At 47.2% G+C, this 17,945-nt stretch overlaps 1 protein-coding gene across 2 annotated transcripts in view; it reads right to left on the bottom strand.

Annotated features, from left to right (window-relative positions):
* Nucleotides 1-720: 720 nt before the first annotated feature.
* MPP1 (MAGUK p55 scaffold protein 1) overlaps nt 721-17,945 on the bottom strand; it is a 69,113-nt gene continuing 51,888 nt past the window's right edge. For both annotated transcript variants that reach the window (XM_074277776.1, XM_074277777.1), the window contains exons 7-12: nt 14,767-14,879; nt 10,404-10,484; nt 9,372-9,452; nt 7,781-7,983; nt 6,399-6,473; nt 721-1,409 (exon numbers count right to left, since the gene is read on the bottom strand). In XM_074277776.1, coding sequence (XP_074133877.1) covers nt 1,233-1,409; nt 6,399-6,473; nt 7,781-7,983; nt 9,372-9,452; nt 10,404-10,484; nt 14,767-14,879 — 730 coding nt within the window. In that variant the 3' untranslated portion in view covers nt 721-1,232. The remainder of the gene's footprint in view (nt 1,410-6,398; nt 6,474-7,780; nt 7,984-9,371; nt 9,453-10,403; nt 10,485-14,766; nt 14,880-17,945) is intronic.

Below are 17,945 nucleotides of genomic sequence, written 5' to 3'. Positions count from 1 at the left end.
AGGGGTAGAGTGGACTGGGAGGATGGTAGTGCCTTCCACGGTATTGGAAAAGTAGGTTTGGGGGAGGGGGGCAAGGATGGTAATGAACATTTAAAACATGTTGAGTTTCAGGTGTTCATCGGGCGAGACCTGTCTGAGAGGCACATGGGAGATTGGAGTGCTGAGAGCCTGAGGCTGGAAGGTAAATGGGAGAATCAAATGGTCATTCAGTCCACGGAAGCCGATTCCCCAAGTGAAGTCGCTACACGTGTGCCGAGTCTGAGCTGGTGCTGCCAGTGACTGCTGAGAATCTGTGCAAGAGGCAGCACTTGGGAAAAGGTTACAGTTTGTTTAAAAAAGGAGGGGAGGGGGAAGAATGGCTTCTGAAAGCTTGGACTGGAAGCATTTGAAAATCCGGGATCAACAGTAATCTACCAAATCCTTAAACACATTTAAAAAAGGAGGTTGCTAGTTAGGACCTTGAATTTAGCAATGAATTGGATGAGCCTGGCTATGAAGCCCAATTTTTAGGAGCCAATAGCGTGACATGGTTTTGAAGGAAAAAGGGATGGTGAATTTAGATAGCATGAAGTGTTGGGTCCCATGGGAAGGCCTAAAAGTCAGGACTGGAACAGACTCCAGAACAGGGAAGGAACTGGCCCTGGTCCCAAGGGCCACGTGACTGCAGCAATAGAGCGACCGCGAGAAAGAAGCATCTGCCGAGGCCTGGGAGACAAAACGGGCATTTGCACAGCGACATTTTTATTGCTACTTAAGGCTTCCCTGCACATCAGTTTTTGGCATTTAAAGAAATTGCACAAGTATAAACATTTGCATCATTCTACTAGACAGACACCCTTCCCCAAAGCAAACAGGACGAAGCTTGTGCTCCCTGGGGAGACAAGACAACAAGAGAGAAGCAGAAAGGGAGCTGGAGCAGCTGCAGCAGTGGCAGGGAGAGGCTGGGGCGTGCAGGGCCAGGAGAAGCCTAAAGACGAGCTCGGTTTCAATCCTTTTCTCCTTGTTGATTTTCCAGTTGATTTCTATTCAGTAATTTAGATCCCTCTCCAGCGATTCTTGGAGAGGGAGTCTTGCACGAAAGGTCTGACTGCAACCTTGACCTATCTTTGGTGGGTGGGTAAGTCTAGGAGCAGAAGCAGCAAGCCTGGACTAGCTGTGAGGAGGGAAAGACCAATGGAAGCATTGCTCCCATTGGGTGCTGGGGCAAGATCAGGAAAAGCAAGCTAATGTGCTCAGTAAACCCAGGACACGGGCACCCACTGGGGGGAACTGCACGCCTGCTCAAAGGCCTCTTGCACTATCTTGAGGCTCTCATCAATACCATTATTTACCAGCGTGAAATCAAAATAATGTGCATATCTGTGATGGATAGTCTCAGAATCCTTTTGCAGTTGCTGCAAAGCTTCCGACTGCAAAGAGAAAAGGAACAATAAGTGAAATCCTGTTGCCTTTGTCAGCTATGGGCTCTCCCTCCACCCCCCTGCCAGGACCTTAGCATCGTTTCTTGGATAATCTTTCCAACCCTGATGGCTGCAGTGGCAAAACAAGGCAAAAACATATCTAACCTATAGCAAACTGCTTGGAGGGAAGGAGAAAAAGGTAGGACACAAAAGTCTTACAAAAATAAAATACTATTTAAACAAAAAAAAGACAAAAAGAATCCCAGTTAGCAGCCATGGGGGTGGGAGGGGAGGAAAAACAGGTGGAAAAGGTGAAAAACCCTTTGCCTTCCACAGAACAGCCGCCCCCTTCCCCCAAGTCTATGGAGCCCCAGAGAGAGGAGAATCTTTGCAGCCCCCAGACTCTGAATCGATGAATGGATGAAAAACAGCCAGTTTTTGCAGTACGTATCCTTCTACTCCGAAGAGGAAACAGATTTTTTTTTTACATTTTTGACTAAACAAGCAGAGAGATGGAGAAATCTATAGCAAGTTTTTGACAAGGAATCTTGTAAAAAAAAGACAACTGTGGGTATGAATGTTATATATAACACACACATATGTTATATACACATACACACATGTTATACACACATGTGTTATATATAACACACACATATAAAAACATGTAAATATACACATATTTATATGTACAAATTGTAATAGAGAAAACAAGTGGCCCACTCCAGCTTTGAGAAAGTTCTTTTCTCGCTTCCTTTCTTTTTTGTTGTTCTGGAGGGGAAGGGGTTTGAAATTTGTTAAGTTTCACTCCCTGTCTCCCCCTTCCCCCACTTCCCCCGAAGTAGTCCGCTCTATGGCTGGAAAGGTTCTCTTCCCACTCTGAGGTCAGCCTGCTGGCATTTCTATTTCTGCTGGAATAAACATGGGGCTCAATGTCTTTCCCAACCAATTTTCTACCTAAATAACCCTTTCCCAATGAATAAACATGAACCTTTTACATACATCTGGATGGATATTTGGTTTTATACCTCCCAGTTTCCCTTTTTACTTTTTTTTCCATGTAAATTTCATTCTGATTTTGTCCAGCTCATATAATAAATGATATAGTAATAATAATTAATGAGCTCATAATAATGCTATCTAAACGAATTGACTCTCAAGGGTAATAATGAAAACTGGAAAGAAGGAATGGCAGGATGTATCAGTGCCAGATCTCAAAATGTGCTCCCAAGTCCCAACCACTAGTGAAGGGGCCGATCAGTGGAACAAACATGCCAGCTACTGAGAGAGGGAAGAAGTCACTTTTGACAGAAACTGCTAGGAAAACTGGACTATTTGTTATAGCCCTCAACTAGAAGAAAGAGAAGTGAGGGAAAGGAGTACCTTTCAGATCAATCGATAGGGGAAGAGATCATGACTAAAACAAGCACAGCGAGTTGGAGAAATGGATATCAAGTTTCTCTGACAAGGAGTCTCATGCAAGAGACACGTATGTATATGTAAATATAAAAAGTACACGTCTTTACATATACAAGTTATAATAGATAAAAGAAACAAGTGATTTTCAGAAGAAATCCAAGTTATCATGAAAACAAGTTTTAAATCGCTAATTATTTAAATAAATGAACATAAAATCAACATCAAGATTCTGCCCCTCAGATTAGCAAAGATGACCAATGAGGAAAATAGTGGGGAGGATCTGAGAAACTAGGTAGTTTCTAGCACACTGTTGGTAGAGCTATGAAGTAGTCCCAACATTCTGGAGCACCACTTGGATGCCCTCTGAACCGGCAACCAGGGCTACTGGGTCTATACCCCAAGAAGAGCAGAGGAAAAACCTGCCCCCAAAATTGGACTATTGGGGAAAGGTTAAATTATGGGATTAGAATGTTGTTACATAAGAAATGATCAAATAGAAAGTGAGAAGGGAAAAGGGAATACTCATTAAGAGTCCACTGTGCTGGGAGAAGGAAATGGGCAAACCACTCTGTTATCTTTGCCAAGAAAACACTTAAAACACTAACAATATAAGATCAGATGAGTCCCTCGAGCTAGAGGGGCCTGGTGTCTGTGGGCTCTCTAAGAGTTGGGCATGACTGAATGACAACCACCAATGTGCCAGGTACTGGGCCAAGCACTTTAAACAAATATGCCACCTGATCCTCACAACAGCTCTGGGAGACAAGTAGTGTTGTTATTCTCATTTTAGAAACGGTAGGAGAGGGAGGCAGACAGGTTAGGTGACTTGTCCAGAATCCAAAGCTAATATATATCTGATAACATATTGGAACTCAAGTCTTGACTTCAGGTGGCCCAGGCCTGGAGTCAGGAAGGCCCACCTGAGTGGGCTTCAGACACTAACTGTGTGACCTCAGACAAGTCACTTTACTCTGTTTGCCTTAGTTTCTAATTTGGAGAAGGAAATAGCAAAAAATGCCAAGAAAACCCGAAATGGGGTCACATCCTCTTGATGAGGGTGAAAGAGACTGTAAAAGCTGACTTAAAGCTTAATATAAAAACAAACAAAAAAAATGAATTCACTAAGCTCTTGGCAACTGGTCCCATCCCTTCTAGGCAAACATTAGGAGAAGAAATGGAAGACGCATCAGATTTTATATTCATGGGCTCAAAGATCACTGTAGATAGTGGTTGCAGTCAGGAAATTAAAAACCTGTGACAAATCCAGTCAGCATACTAAAAAGCATCACCTTGCCAACAAAGGCCAGGTCAAAGCCACGGCTTTTCCGGTAGCAACGTATGGCCGTGAGAGCTGGATTAGAAGGAAAGCTGAACACCGACGAATCGACACTTTCAAATCATGGTGCTGGAGAATACTTGCTCCTTGCACAGCAAGGAGGTCAAATCAGTCACAATTTAAAATTAATTTTGACTATTCACTGGAAGGTCAAATGCTGAAGCTAAAGTTTAAATACTTTGGCCACATAATGAAAAGATGGGACTCATGGGAAAAACCTGTGATGTTGAGAAAGATTAAAGGCAAAAGGAAAAGAGGATGGCAGAGAAAGAGAGAATGTTATGGAAACAACAAACACGAGTTTGGACAGACTTTGGGAGACAGTAAAGGACAGAAGGGTCTGGTGTGACCACAGTCCATGGGGTCACAAAGAGTTGAACAACTTTCTGACACCAGGCCTAGTGCCCCGTCATCCAGATGATCTGAGCTAATTTGAACCAATGAAAAGCAAAGTGAGCAGCACTAGAATGAGTTATAACTCCATAGAGAAAAACAGCTTTGAAAGATTTCAGAACCCTAACCAATGCTGTGATCATAGCCTTCTTTCTCCTCCGAGGATCTTGTGGTTGTATTTGCCATGGGCTTTTGTATACAGTAGGCAAAAATTATTTCTTAACTATTTTGAAATATTTCTGCTAAGATCTTTGGCGTCTTTCAATGACTTGGAGTCATTGAAAAATTTGGTGAGCATTTGCCTGGCAGCACACAACAGAAATCTTGCAGAGTCTTGTGAGCATATCCACTGTGCACACATTAAATAGTGTTCTGTCCACAAGGGGATCAGAAGCGTTGTAAAACACCTTCAGTTTTCCCAGATTGCTCTGGGCAAATCCACATTGGCCGAAGATGTTCACAACTGGGAAAAGAGAGATCCCTACGATCTGTAAAACCCAGTTTAAAAAATCCTAACCTGAAACATTTTCCTTTTTCTTTTTAAATAGCATACATATCAGAAACTTCAAGTCTAAATACTATGGACACACTTTAATTCTTGATCAGTATTGAGAACTCAAGAGACGGGGCAGCTAGGTGGTGCAGTGGATAGAGCACCAGCCCTGAAGTCAGGAGGACCAGAGTTCAAATCTGGTCTCAGACACTTAACAGTTCCTAGCTGTGTGACCCTGGGCAAGTCACTTAATCCCAACTGCCTCAGCCAAAAAAAAAAAAAAAAAAAGAGAGAACTCAAGAGACACTCTGCCCAGTTTTTAGGAGACCACGTTAGCAATCTGTAGGAAGCCAGTCACACAGGCAGAATCACCACCAAAACCCCAAACCCGAGTGGCCATGGCTTTGCCACATCAAGAACAAAGGAAGGAAGAAAGCGGACTTTCCTCCACAGATTTAAGGAACAATACGCTTTTTCTAACTAGCTTACTAAATACTGTTTTCTCCTGGGAAATTTCAAGCATATCCATGGAAGGGCACTGCCCTTTGGCTGGCACTTACTTCTCGGTGTGCATGGATAGGCAAGGGCCTAGTCAGGAATTGCTTTTTTTTTCTCCTCCTTCTTGTCACACATTGCCTAGGGTAGGTGCTTCATGAACACTTCTTGGATTAAATGGAATTTCCTTAAAGGTGGGAGTGCAGGGAAGATGGGAGGGGAGTCTTCCCTAAAGGACCATATCAAATATGGACTACCTCTCCTTATGTTACAGTAAGGAATTATTCCCTTCATCCTTTTCAGAAGCAGAGAAAGAAGAATTCTTTCTCTGCACTCAAGAAATGGGAAGAGGAGGAAGTCATTCTCCAAGACGTGTCACTGCAGACAGTTGGATAATAACACCTAGCTCCCACCCCGCCCTACCATGGAGGGTGTTCCAGACCTTCCTCTCCTCTCTCTGTCATCATCTTGTGACCTCCCCCAGACAAGGGCTCTGGCTTTGCAGAGTGATGTGGTACAAGGGCAGCTAGCCAAACACAAGTGCCAGGAATTGGGAGACCAGGGAACAATTCACAGTTGTGTAGGGAGGAGGCAAAGAGCATCAGGGGAAAAGGGAATCGGCATATAAAGAAAGGGAAAGAGCTGGAGATGGGGGGGAGGGGAGGAGTAGCTAGTGCAGATGACGGAGAGAGTGGGATCCCTGGGGGTCATTGCTTCTCTTTGCCCCCAAGGGTTCATCAGAAAATGCCATCTATTTAGTAGAAGCAAGGAGTAGTGAGAGTGGGTGCTACACAGATGCTAGCGAGGGCCCTCTCCCTGTTTAATCCCAAGAGTTCCTCCCCTCTCTCCAGTGCCATCCCACCTGTTGGGCCCTGTCCGTCGGAGCGATGAAAACGATGAAGGGGGACAGTTCTGCTGTCCGAATGATCTTCAGGGTCTGGGGAGAGAAAAAGGGAAGAAATGAAAGTGAGTAAAAAGAATAACTTGAAGTCAATAAACTTGGTCTCAGTTGAGTCTCCCACGAGTTCTGCCTGAGAAGGAGGTACTACAGCCCTGCTATCTTCCTTCGCTGGATACTGAAAGATTCCACATCTTGAACCCAGATCTCTGCTGGCTCCAGCTCTTGTACTGCAAACGGCAGTTCTCCATGCAATTTAGAAATCAGTACTTTGCTACCCCATACAGCCCTGGGCATTGGTTTTGACCTTCACCTTCTTCAGGTCTGTTTTCAGAGATGCCCTTTCTGCGCCTCCGTCTTCTCTAAAATGAGCAGTGGGAAGAAGTGGGCAGGTTGAGCCTGGAGAAGAAGGCTCAGGGGACCTGTGGACTGAGACTCGCCTGAAGAAGAGGGCCCCAAACAGGGGACAGAGGCAAGAGTGACAAAGAGGGGAGCCTGAAGCTTAGCGGCTCCCTCCCCGAGTGCCCCTCAAAAGTTTCCCAAGTCATTCCTCAGCAGAAAGCAGCAGGATGATGTATCCGTGGCTCTTGTTGCATGCAGTATAGTGCAACCAGAGAGTCATATGGAGCAAAGAAAATCTGGTGATTTCTGCCCCAAAGTGTTTTAGGAAGACACGACTCAAAAAAGTTTCCCAGAAACCTTGAGGGCACGGACCATTCTCGCCCTGCCACCACCACATGCTTTAGCAGCGAGGAAGCCTACGTGCCTCTTCTCAGAAGAATTGTTTAAAAGTATTCAATAAAATGCATAAGATTGCAAAGGAAAGCAATTAGACTGAAAAAGAATTACTAAAAATTTTTGGCTGAAACCCATCATATACTCAGCTCTGATGAAGGCTACATGTCAAACTCATAGTAATAGTCCTTCTCCAGAAGGGGAGAAAAAGCTGGCCCAAGCTCTAACACGACCTCGATCCATTTCAGGGACAGGTTCAGCTAACCAGGGCCTACACACCTCCATCCATCCTTCCTGCTTCCTTGGCTTTGGGACCGTTTTTACAAAACGCCTTCTCTGCTGATGTCCTAAGATGTCCTTGGCCAGCCTCGGGATCCAACAAACAACAGAGACTGTCTTTCTCAAGGGACGCCCTTATGATTCCTCCACCAACCTGAAGCCAGGGCTTCCTATCATTAAGTATGGCTGCGTTACCATTTCCTACTGTCCAGTGATGGCCACTCTACTGAGATGCTTTTCTGTTTCAACTGACTGAAGCTAGCAGGCAGCAAAGTGCTTTGGCCCAGCCCCCTGCCCATCCACGGGGCCCAGGACCAGCCCTGTCCATTCACCTGGGGCTCAATGTCCAGGATGGCAACTTTGTCCTGCTGATGGATCTGATGCAAGGTCTCAAATTTGGTGCCAAACATGTTGCCCTGGTAACTGCCAAACTCCAAGAACTCATTGGCCGAGATGTTCTTGGTCATCTCCTCAGTGGAGATGAAATGATAATCCTTCCCGTTTTCCTCACTCTTCTTTGGAGGTCGGGTGGTGTCTGCAGAAGAGATCCCAAAACAGTCAAGTTCAGGCTTTCTCTCTATCAGCTGGACTGGGGCCCTTGCCTCCTGACTGTTCATCTTCCCAACACCAAGGACCACCCAAAAGTCACTTCCCTGCTGAAAAGCCCTCACTGGTTCCCTACTGCTTTCAGGCTAATGTAGCAATGCAGAGGCATCTATCTGACATTTAAAACCCTTTACAATTGGGCTCCAAGCTTTTCTCCCATTTATTTCGTGTTATTTTCCTTTTCCCCATCCCCACACTCGGATCCAGCTGTTTCCCACATATGCCTCGGCATCCCTCATCACCATGCCTTCCCCACACCTGGTACGCCCTCCCTCCTCACCGCTGCCTCGCCTCCTTAGAATGCCATCAAGATTTTTCCCAGATGGCCTAGCAGAAGGCCTCTTCTGGTATGACCTTCTTTCCCTCCTACAAAAAGGACTTTCTGTTTATTTTGCCTCTTCTTTATTTCTACCCAGTCGAATGGATGATCCTTGAAAGCTGAGATTGGTTTGTATTTTTTGTTTCCCTTGTGGAATATTAGAGAGATGGGAGGAGAGAATTTGAAACTGTGATTTAGTTGGAGGGGAACTCCCCGTGTGGAAATTGTACCCCTCAATACACATGGACAACTTGCCTTTAAGTCCTAAGAGAAATGCCTAGGGTTAGGGTTAAGTGACTTGCTTAGAGTCACACATAGTATGTGTGAGAGGCACGGTTCGAACTTGGATTTTTCCCAATTCTTAAGCTAATCATTATCTAGTAAGCCAGTTACCCTGCCACTTTTCTCGAGCACAGTAGGTGCTTAATAAATATTGCATAAAGAACAGCATAGACAGTAAGGTCCTTGAAGGAAGGGAAGCATTTTGTTGACTTTGTCTTGTCTGTTTCTCTGGAGCGCCACATCTACTTTGAAATGTCTATGGCCAGGACCTTGAGCAGGAAGCAGACAAAAGTTAATGCCGGCCCCAGCACTTGGGCAAAGCGGAGCCATTGGACCAACTCACATCTCACAGAGCCAGCGAGCTAGCTGGCCAATGGCTGACTGGCACCACAGGCCAAGGCCTGGGAATCTGTCTTCAAAGGTTCTCTCTGGGGAGCACATGTGACTGTTAGCTCAGGTCAAAGGGTAAGGACTAAGCCAAGGACAACTTAGCTTCTGAGTAGAAACAGAAACTGGCTACTCCACATCGGGGTCACCAAGCAGTAGGGCAGAGGCAAAGCCAAGAGACCTGCCCTGGCAGTCTATTGCTGCAGGTTTCCCAGAGCTTTTTTAGGCTTTAAATGGCACCCCCATCCCACCCCCACCCCCCATATGCAGATGACTGATTTCCAGGCTAGAGCTTGGCTAGGAAGCTCCCTTTTCCCAAGGCTACTTACACGGAGCTGGGTACACAAACTTCTCTGGGTTCTTGTTGACCAGGGCATTCTTGATGTGGCTGCGACCTACTCCATTGGCTCCTGTTTGGGGAGAGAAGAGAAAGCCAGCAAGTGGAGTTTAGCAGCAGCCAGACTACCATCCCCGCTCCAGGAAAAGGGAAAGGAAGGGCGGAGTGGAGCTGTGTCCGCTGGCTCCCCGGACACAGCACCAAGGAGAGCAGATCCCGGCAGTTCTTGGCCGTTCTGGCTGAAGTATGTGAACCACGGGGGGAGCGGGATAGAAGGAGCAGGGGGGTCAAATACTAGGCAATCATCCTTCCTCTCTTCCCCCACGGAAGTGAGGGCAAAGAGTTTCTTTCCTCAAGCCCTTCCCCCCCTCTCTGTCTGGGCCATTTCCATAAAGGTTCAGGGATCCATACGCTAAAGTATCTTTAGACACTCTGAAGAAGCTCAAAGAAAAGCAGCCAACTTCATGTTGAATGTGGAATGAGCCACCTTCTCCCTCTCTCTTTCCTCTGGGTCTCTCTACCTGTCTCGTGTGATCATGCTTCCAATGCCAAAGCACCAAAAGCGTGTAACAGAAGCCTGAAAACTCGAGCTGAAGGTCATGACCTCGGCCCATCTGGACTGTTCCTTCTGCCTGGTCACTTTCCCTCTGCATCTTCCTCTTATTTCCCAAGCAGACATCTCTTCTTGACTTTTTAATATTTCAGACTGACACCATAAGTCGACTGTAAGGTCCCGGAGGCCAGAAACAATTACATTTTGGTCTCTGTAACCCCGGCAGGTGGCCCTCTGTCCAGCCCCTGACAGCATTCCCTCCCTGTATTGGCCCTCCGCCATAGGCCAGGATAGACACCATGGTTCTGGGTTCCTGCCTCCCAACTCCACCACTGCCTTCTAATGGGCTTTAGGGAACCTCTGCTGCCTTTCACTCCTCTTTCTAGGTGAATGCCATTGGACTGAGAACTTCTCCAATGCGGTTAGCTTTTCTCTGCTGCCGGTGGGGCGGGCCGGGGGCTCTTCACACACCTATCAGCACCAGGGTCTTCCTCTTGAAGGCAGGGAGCTGCACAACCTCCTCATAGGAAACCACATCCAACTGATCAAAAACTACGGCAAAGAAAGAGAGGTCAATGAGTTAGTAGCAAGGCTCAGCAACCTAGCGGTATGGCGCTCCTCATCACCGCGACCTACAGGGCAGTGCCTTTCTCGGGGCACCTTCTGGTGTCCAGCCTCACTCCACTTCCATTCTATCTAGTGCTAAGACCGCTGATTTTGCCTTCATCTCTCAACGATCCTCCTTCTCCCTTCTGATATTACCACTTCCCTGGTGCAGGTCTCCTGCCCGCTGGTGGAGCTGCCTGCCTCAACGCCCCCCATTCACTCATCCCCTACGGAACTGTCCAAGTGATTTTACTAATCACTAATCACCTTATTTTCCTAAGAACAGGTCTGATCATGTCACTTTCCCTTCGCCCTCCCCCCCCAACAATTGACTCGAGAGCCTCCCTCTCAATGCCAAGGCCAAATATAGAGTCCTGTACTCCAAGTCCTTCATAGCTTGCCCCTCCCTTACCTTTCCAGTCTTCTTATACTTCACCCCCCACCACACTTTTGATGCAAGAACAACATTCCCCATCGCTGACTCCAGGCCTTTGTCCTGGCCGTGCCCAGCCTAGGACACTCTCCCTCCTCATCGTCACTTCCCGACTTCCTCAACTCCCTTCAAGTCCCAGCTAAAATCCCACCTTCTTCAGGAAAAGCCTTTCCTGATCTCCATGATCAGTGCTTTCCCTCTTGTCGATTTGCAACCGATCCTGTATTTTGCTTGTGGATACATGGTTGTTCTCCATTAGACTATGAGCTCCTTGAGGCAAGGGCTGTTTTTTACTTCTTTTTGTATGCCCATAATTTAGCACGGTGTGTGGTACACAGTAGGTGCTTCGTCAATGTTTACTGATGGACCGAGAGATCTATCTGAAATTGCTGGTGGCATACACTATATAACATGCCGGTCTGAGCCCATTTGGGGCCAAAATGGCTCCCAGTTTCTGTAGCAGTTCTTAGCTAAGGAGAAGGAGAAGGGCAAGAAGTTGATGGTAAATGCAACTTATGGAAAGAATGCTTGTTGTCTATGTTGTTCGGGAATGAATTGATTATCCAACTTTCTACGCTTAGAGACCGCTAGCACCCAGAACACTGGCTGGCTCGGTAGCTCTCTATGAATGCTCAAGAGGACTACAAGAAATTTGGGGGTCTCTGATGCCCCAGATCGCCCCAAAACATTCTCTGGGGTCTACTCAAGCTTGGCTTCTTTTTGTATTCTGACTGACCAAATTTTACTTTGACACACATCCATCTCAATCTTCCTGGCTTGCCAGCGGCCCTCTCGGTGAAAGTGCTTAACGTGTGACCCCCGGGTGACTTGTGCAGGGTAGCTTTGTTAGATACTTCACGTGTGACCTTTGTCAAAGTCCTAGATGACGTAAATCTTCCAGAACCTGAGGAAGGGAGCCAGCCCCTTCTTTCCAGCTTTCTCCTCCACTAAATGACCTCAGAAATTTCTAAAACCATTTCTGACTTTGAGATTTATTCTCATGAACATATTGCACCCCATTTTTGAGAGAAGGGGAAGATCAGCCCCAGTTCTTTGTGTTCTGCTCCAGCCCTCCCTACTTGCTTTCATATTCTGAGCCTTTCAGAGACGTGCCGACATGCTCTCGAACACACTGGACTGTCCGGTTCTTAGCCTCTATCCCACAAGGCGATCCCCTTGATCTTACCTTTCCCCATAACCATTCCTGAACTCTGATCACAGCCTCCTCCCCCATTCCCGTCTCTTCCTCTGTCTCATCCTTCCTAATCCTGTTCTTTCTCTTTACCCTGGCCTCTCACTCCTCCGTGGAGCCTATTCTGGCCTCCTTTTCCTCTTTTCACCATTAAGGGAAGGAAGGAGGGAGGGCGGGAGAAAAACTGAGCTCCAGGCAACTCCAGACACTTCTAAGTCCCTATTTTAAGCATTGTTCCCATCCCCAGTCTCTCCAGGCTCCCACAATGCCCCTCTGGCCTGGTTCTCCTCCCCATTCTCTGACTGCTTTCTCAGTTTCCCTCACTGCATCCACTCTTCTTAACCCCCACTGCAAGCATGGGTGTTGATGCCATAGGGCCTTGACCCTGGTCTTCTCTCTCTCCATTCTTCCCTCCAGTGAGCTCATTAAATGAGCTCATTAGTTCCTCTCAAATTGGTACATCCAGATGGAATTTCTCTCCTGCAATCTAGGGCAGCTACATGGCCCAGTGGACAGAGTACCGGCCCTGAAGTCAGGAGGATTTGAGTTCAGTTCCAGTCTGACACTTCGAGCTGTGTGATCCTGAGCAAGTCACTTAACCCCAAATGTCTCAGGGGAAAAAAACAGAAAACAGGTAAATTTCAAAAAACTTACAGAAGAACCTGGAAAGTCTCCTGAAATCCACATTGCCTAATGCCTGCTGCACACTTCTAGCTAGTGAGATGCCTCATGGCTAACTTAAACTCAATTATGGCTAAATCAGAGCGTATGACCTTCCCTCCCAAACGGCCCCAGTTGTGTTGCGGTAGCACCGTTCTGCTGAAATGGCTTCATCTTCAATTCTTCCCCCTCCCCTTCTTCCCTCCCGCTCGCCCCTAGTCATCTAGTTGCCAGACGCCATCAATTCTAGCTCTGCACATCTGTCCCCTTTCCTCTACTCATATGGCTACCACCCTAACTCAGGCCCTCATCGACCCTCGCCTGAACTATTATGAGAACTTCCTCATTGCTTTCCCTGCTCCCAGTCTCTGCCCCCATCATTCCATGCGATCGCAACAACAAAAGTAATACTAGCAGCTCACATTTACGGAGAGCTTCGAGGTTTGCAGAGTACTGAACAAATAGCATTTCATTTAATCTTCGCAACAACCTTGGGAGGGCAGGCCTACTATGATCCCCATTTTACAGTTGAGTCAGCTGACATGAATTATGTGACTTGCCCAGGGTCACATAGCCAGGCAGTGACTGAGGTCAGCTGTTGCCCCTGACTCCAAGCCCAGTGCATTGTGGTGCTCCCTAGCAGATCAAGAAATACTCTTAAAATATATTTGACCAAAGCATTTCCCTGCTAAAAAAAATCTTTATGATTCCCTCCTGCCTCTCTGATGAAACACCAAGTCTTTGGCCCGGCATTGACAGAGATCTCCAATGGGACAACACCCTGCTTTTTCTAGACATTTCATATGCCCCCAAACGGTGTACCAAGGCGATCGTCAAGCTCCTTCGTCCGGCTCGTCTCTCGGCCCGGAAGGCTCCTTACCATACCAACTCTACCTCTTAGCTTTCTTCTAGGCCCTATCAGGCCCGCCTCCTCCATGAAGCCTTCCCCGCCTGCTTCCCTTCCCCCCCACCAGGTGTTAGTTCTGTCTTCATCCAAGTACCTTCTACTTACCCAGACTGCCCTAGGTTGTGGAGCTCCTCGTATGCTTAGTATATGGCACCTCCTCAGTGCCTAGTGACCATAGTGCCCAAGTCACATGGCCAGTACCATCTAGGAGGAGACTTCTAATTCTAATTTTGATTCTCTGACTTCAAATCTTCCCCAGATCAGGAGCTCTGAAGCCAACTGGGGCGCTTGTTTTTAATTCTGTGATCACTGCCTTTCCGCGTGATTGGTTTCCTTTATAAACATGGATATTGTATTTGATTGTTCGGCTGCCTGCTACATCTGCCCCACAGCAGACAGACTGCCACAAGTCAGAGCCGGGAAGGTCTCGGTTTGAATCATGTCTCAGGCCCTTGTGGGCCTGTAACCCTGGACAAATTGCCTTGGTGAGCCCCAGCATAAAAACCAAAGGGGCTGCTAAGGGCCTACACTCACCCCAGAGGTGTTGCAGGGTTCCAATGGGCCAACCTTAGGGTGTCACAGAAATGTAGGCCATTCTCTGAGTGGCAAATGTTCCCGAGCGGGAAGGGCTCATAACCACACTAAGATGGTACTTCTGGGAGCTTTGGAGCCTTCCTGCAGGCCCATGAGCTTACTGGCTCCTCCCAACAAGCCCAGGAGGTAAGTGGGGCCTCAAAGGGAAGGAGGGCTGGCCTCTCACTGCCTCTTCTTGGACTTACCTGCTGAGGCGGGGCTTGGAAGGGTGCCGGGGTAGGCAAGAAGTGAGCCTCCAGGCCTCTAGCTAAGGAGGCTGCTAAGATCTCCACTTTATAGGCATGGAAAGAAGGTGAGCCCCAGGGTTTGTTCCTCAGTTGGGGGTCCTGAGTGAGGACATTCCACCCTGCCTCCCCACCAAGGGGAAGCCTCCCTGGGAAACGTGGTGAGGGGAAAGCCTGGGGAACGTGGGGGGGGGAAGGCTGGGGGTCCCCTGGCTTACTTGAGCTGTGCTTCGCAAGGTACTTGTCTTTGTATTTCTTCTTCTTTCCCCCAAAGGGGCTGCAGCTCGGGGACTCGGATTGAGTGGCTGACTGGGCCACACTTGCCACTCTCCTGGGGGAACCAAGAGCAAAAATAACTCAGTCACGTGGTGGTGGCTGGCGATTCAGTCCCCTGCCCTCACCCCTCCTTTTTTTTTTATTTTTTATTTTATAATTATAACTTTTTTTTTTGACAGTACATATGCATGGGTAATTTTTTACAACATTATCCCTTGCACTTACTTCTATTCAGATTTTTTCCCTTCCTCCCCCAACCCCTCCCCCAGATGGCAAGCAGTCTTATATATGTTAAATATATTACAGTATAATTTAGATACAATATATGTGTGTAGAACCGAATTTCTTGTTGCACAGGAAGAATTGGATTCAGAAGGTAAAAATAACAGTTTACATTCATTTCCCAGTGTTCCTTCTTTGCGTGTAGCTGGTTCTGTCCATCATTGATCAATTGGAATTGGATTAGCTCTTCTTTATGTTGAAGATTTCCACTTCCATCAGCATACATCCTCATACAGTATCATTGCTGAAGTGTACAGTGATCTTCTGGTTCTGCTCATTTCACTCAGCATCAGTTGATTTGTCTCTCCAAGCCTCTCTGTATTTCTCCTGTTGGTCATTTCTTACATAGCAGTAATATTCCATAACCTACACCAGGGCTGGAGAACAAGAGGCTTGGACACACTCCGTGCTCATCCCCGGCAGAGGAGAAAGGAGAAGGCTCTGAGGCAAGCATCAGCAATTCAGCTACGGGGTGACTAAGGGCGGCGATCAAGGGGCACGCATGCCGTGTGGCCGCGTACGCGGGACGGATGGGGAGAACCAGCGGCACGCGTGTTGGCCAGCAGATGAGGCTGAGCTTTACAAGAGGTGCCCTAAAATGTCTTCAGCTCCTTCCCATGTCTGGTACAGGAAAAAGCAACTTGTGACGGTCAGGTAGATCAGAGCATTTATAACACAGAGCAAACTAATGAATGAACAAGGAGGTGAGCCACATTTTAGGTCCCCGCAAAGGAGTCCTCCCAGTCACTACAATACAACAGACTGGCTCAGCCCCACCCACCTCCTTTTACAGATCAGGAAAATGAGGCAGCGAGAGCCAGCTGCTAGACAGAATGTCCACACAGGTATTCCTCATTCACAGTGGAGGTGGAGGACTACCACGGTACCCCCAATGTCACACCTAGAAGGAATCCTCACTCACACACAAGTGATTGTCTGACCTCTGCTGGGGGCCCCCAAGGAAGGGAAACTAGTGGCTTCCAGGGGTGGCCCCAGTCATTCTGGGGCAGCCTGAAGGTTTTTCTGACATCAAAGCCCAAATTGGCCTCTTTGAACGGCGTCCCTCCATTATTTCTGACTGTGCCTTCTGGAGATAGCTAAAGACTTCTGATCCTTCCTCCACATAAAAATCCTTCGAATACTTGAAAATACAAGTCTTCGTGGAGTCTTCTCCAGGCTCAACATGCCCAGGTTCTTCAACCATCCTCAAAGAAGATGCTCTCAAGGCCCTTCCCCATCCTACCAGTCTTCCTCCAGAGTCTCTCCAGCTTACCCCACCAATGAGCACAATCCTCCAGATGAGATTAAATGAGGGCAGAGCACCACAAACCGGTCACTTCCCTTTCCTAGAAGCTTAGCCTCTCTGAACACTGCCTCAGAATGAGATGGATGACCACTCCCAAATACTAACGGCCGTTTTTCTTCCCCCTGCCTCACCTTGTCAAATTCATTTCTATCTTCTTCAATTCAACTAAGTGTTGTACCCTGCCAAGAGCTGTTGGGATGCTCAGTCTGTTATCCTGTGTTAGCTCTCCCGTCCAGCTTGGGGTTTCGTGCCCATTGTGTATGCGTGCCATTATGCCTTTAAGTCATTGAGAAAAGTGCAGAAAAGCACCGAGCCAAGCACAAATCCCTCAAGGCACGCCACAGGAGACTTCTTGCCAAGCTGACGCTGAGCCGTCAAGGACTGCTCTTTGAGTTCGTCCAGTCTACAAATTCTGAATCCAATTCCTCGTCTTCCCTAGTCCACATCTCCACAATCCCAGAAAGAGATACAAGTGCTCTGGCCGACATTCCTCTCAATAATTAGTTTAGTTGATTATCCCTGAGGTCAAAAAAGTTTCCCCTAGTCCAAAGTGGCTCTCTGAAGATGCCTGATGATGGACAGAAAAAGATTCTATTTGTTTATCTCAGTGTCCTCTCCTCAGAGTTCTTCCTTCCTCATAAAAGGCTCTCCCAAGTCTTTCATAGATAACAGAACCATAGAATGACAAAAGGGACCTGGAAGGACTTGGGAATCGGAGCTCCTGCCCAGTTCTGGGAATCCTCTGGCAGCACGTTCTGGGATTTTCATCTGATTCCTTGCAGTGACAGGGGATTCACCCCCTCTCTGGGGACCAATTCTCATTTCTATCACACTTTACAAGGTGTTTGCTTTCCTTGATGCTCTGGGCCACTTAAGCAGACCAAGTCTGACCCTTCTTCCAAGCAATGGCCTTTCAGATACTTGAAGATGGCTATTCTGTCACCCCTTCCTGAATCTTCTCTTCTCTAGGGCCACTTCCTTTTATCAAGGACATGTTTCCTTTTTCTGGAGTTAGGACAGCTGGTGACTATGGCTCCTGGATCCGGAACCAGTCCTTCAGGTGTATTATCCAGACTAAGTCCTAGATGCTAGGGCCTCAGAGGTAGCACGGCACAGGGAAGAGAATACGGGATTTGACCTCGATAGCGAGTGATGGGGCCTAGTCTCAGATATGGCCAGTGTGAATGTGGCGGTGCTTCTGGGCTTATTGGTTACAGAGGAAGAGCTTTGGGGCATGGGGGGAGGGATGGGGCAAAGGATTAATGATAATGAAGCAGAAAAGCAACCGTGACAAGATCATCAATGAACAATTACAAAAAGGACACAGAACTGACCAAAAGGTAGTTCAGAGGGAAACACAGTTAAGTGAAAGAGCTTTGGGACCAATTCATCCTATGTATTAGTTACTTAAAAAAAACCCCAAAAAACAGCTCTACATTACAGAGATTTGCAATTTCATGCACAATCTGCTCTCTTTGTTCATGTTGTTGGTGTTAATTTTAGAATAACAAAAAAAATTGATTAAAAATATGT

This window comes from Sminthopsis crassicaudata, chromosome X (assembly GCF_048593235.1).
Source record: "Sminthopsis crassicaudata isolate SCR6 chromosome X, ASM4859323v1, whole genome shotgun sequence".
Taxonomy (NCBI): Eukaryota; Metazoa; Chordata; class Mammalia; order Dasyuromorphia; family Dasyuridae; genus Sminthopsis; species Sminthopsis crassicaudata.
The sequence above is the reverse complement of the archived record's forward strand: the minus strand, read 5'-3'. Positions and strand labels throughout refer to the sequence as shown.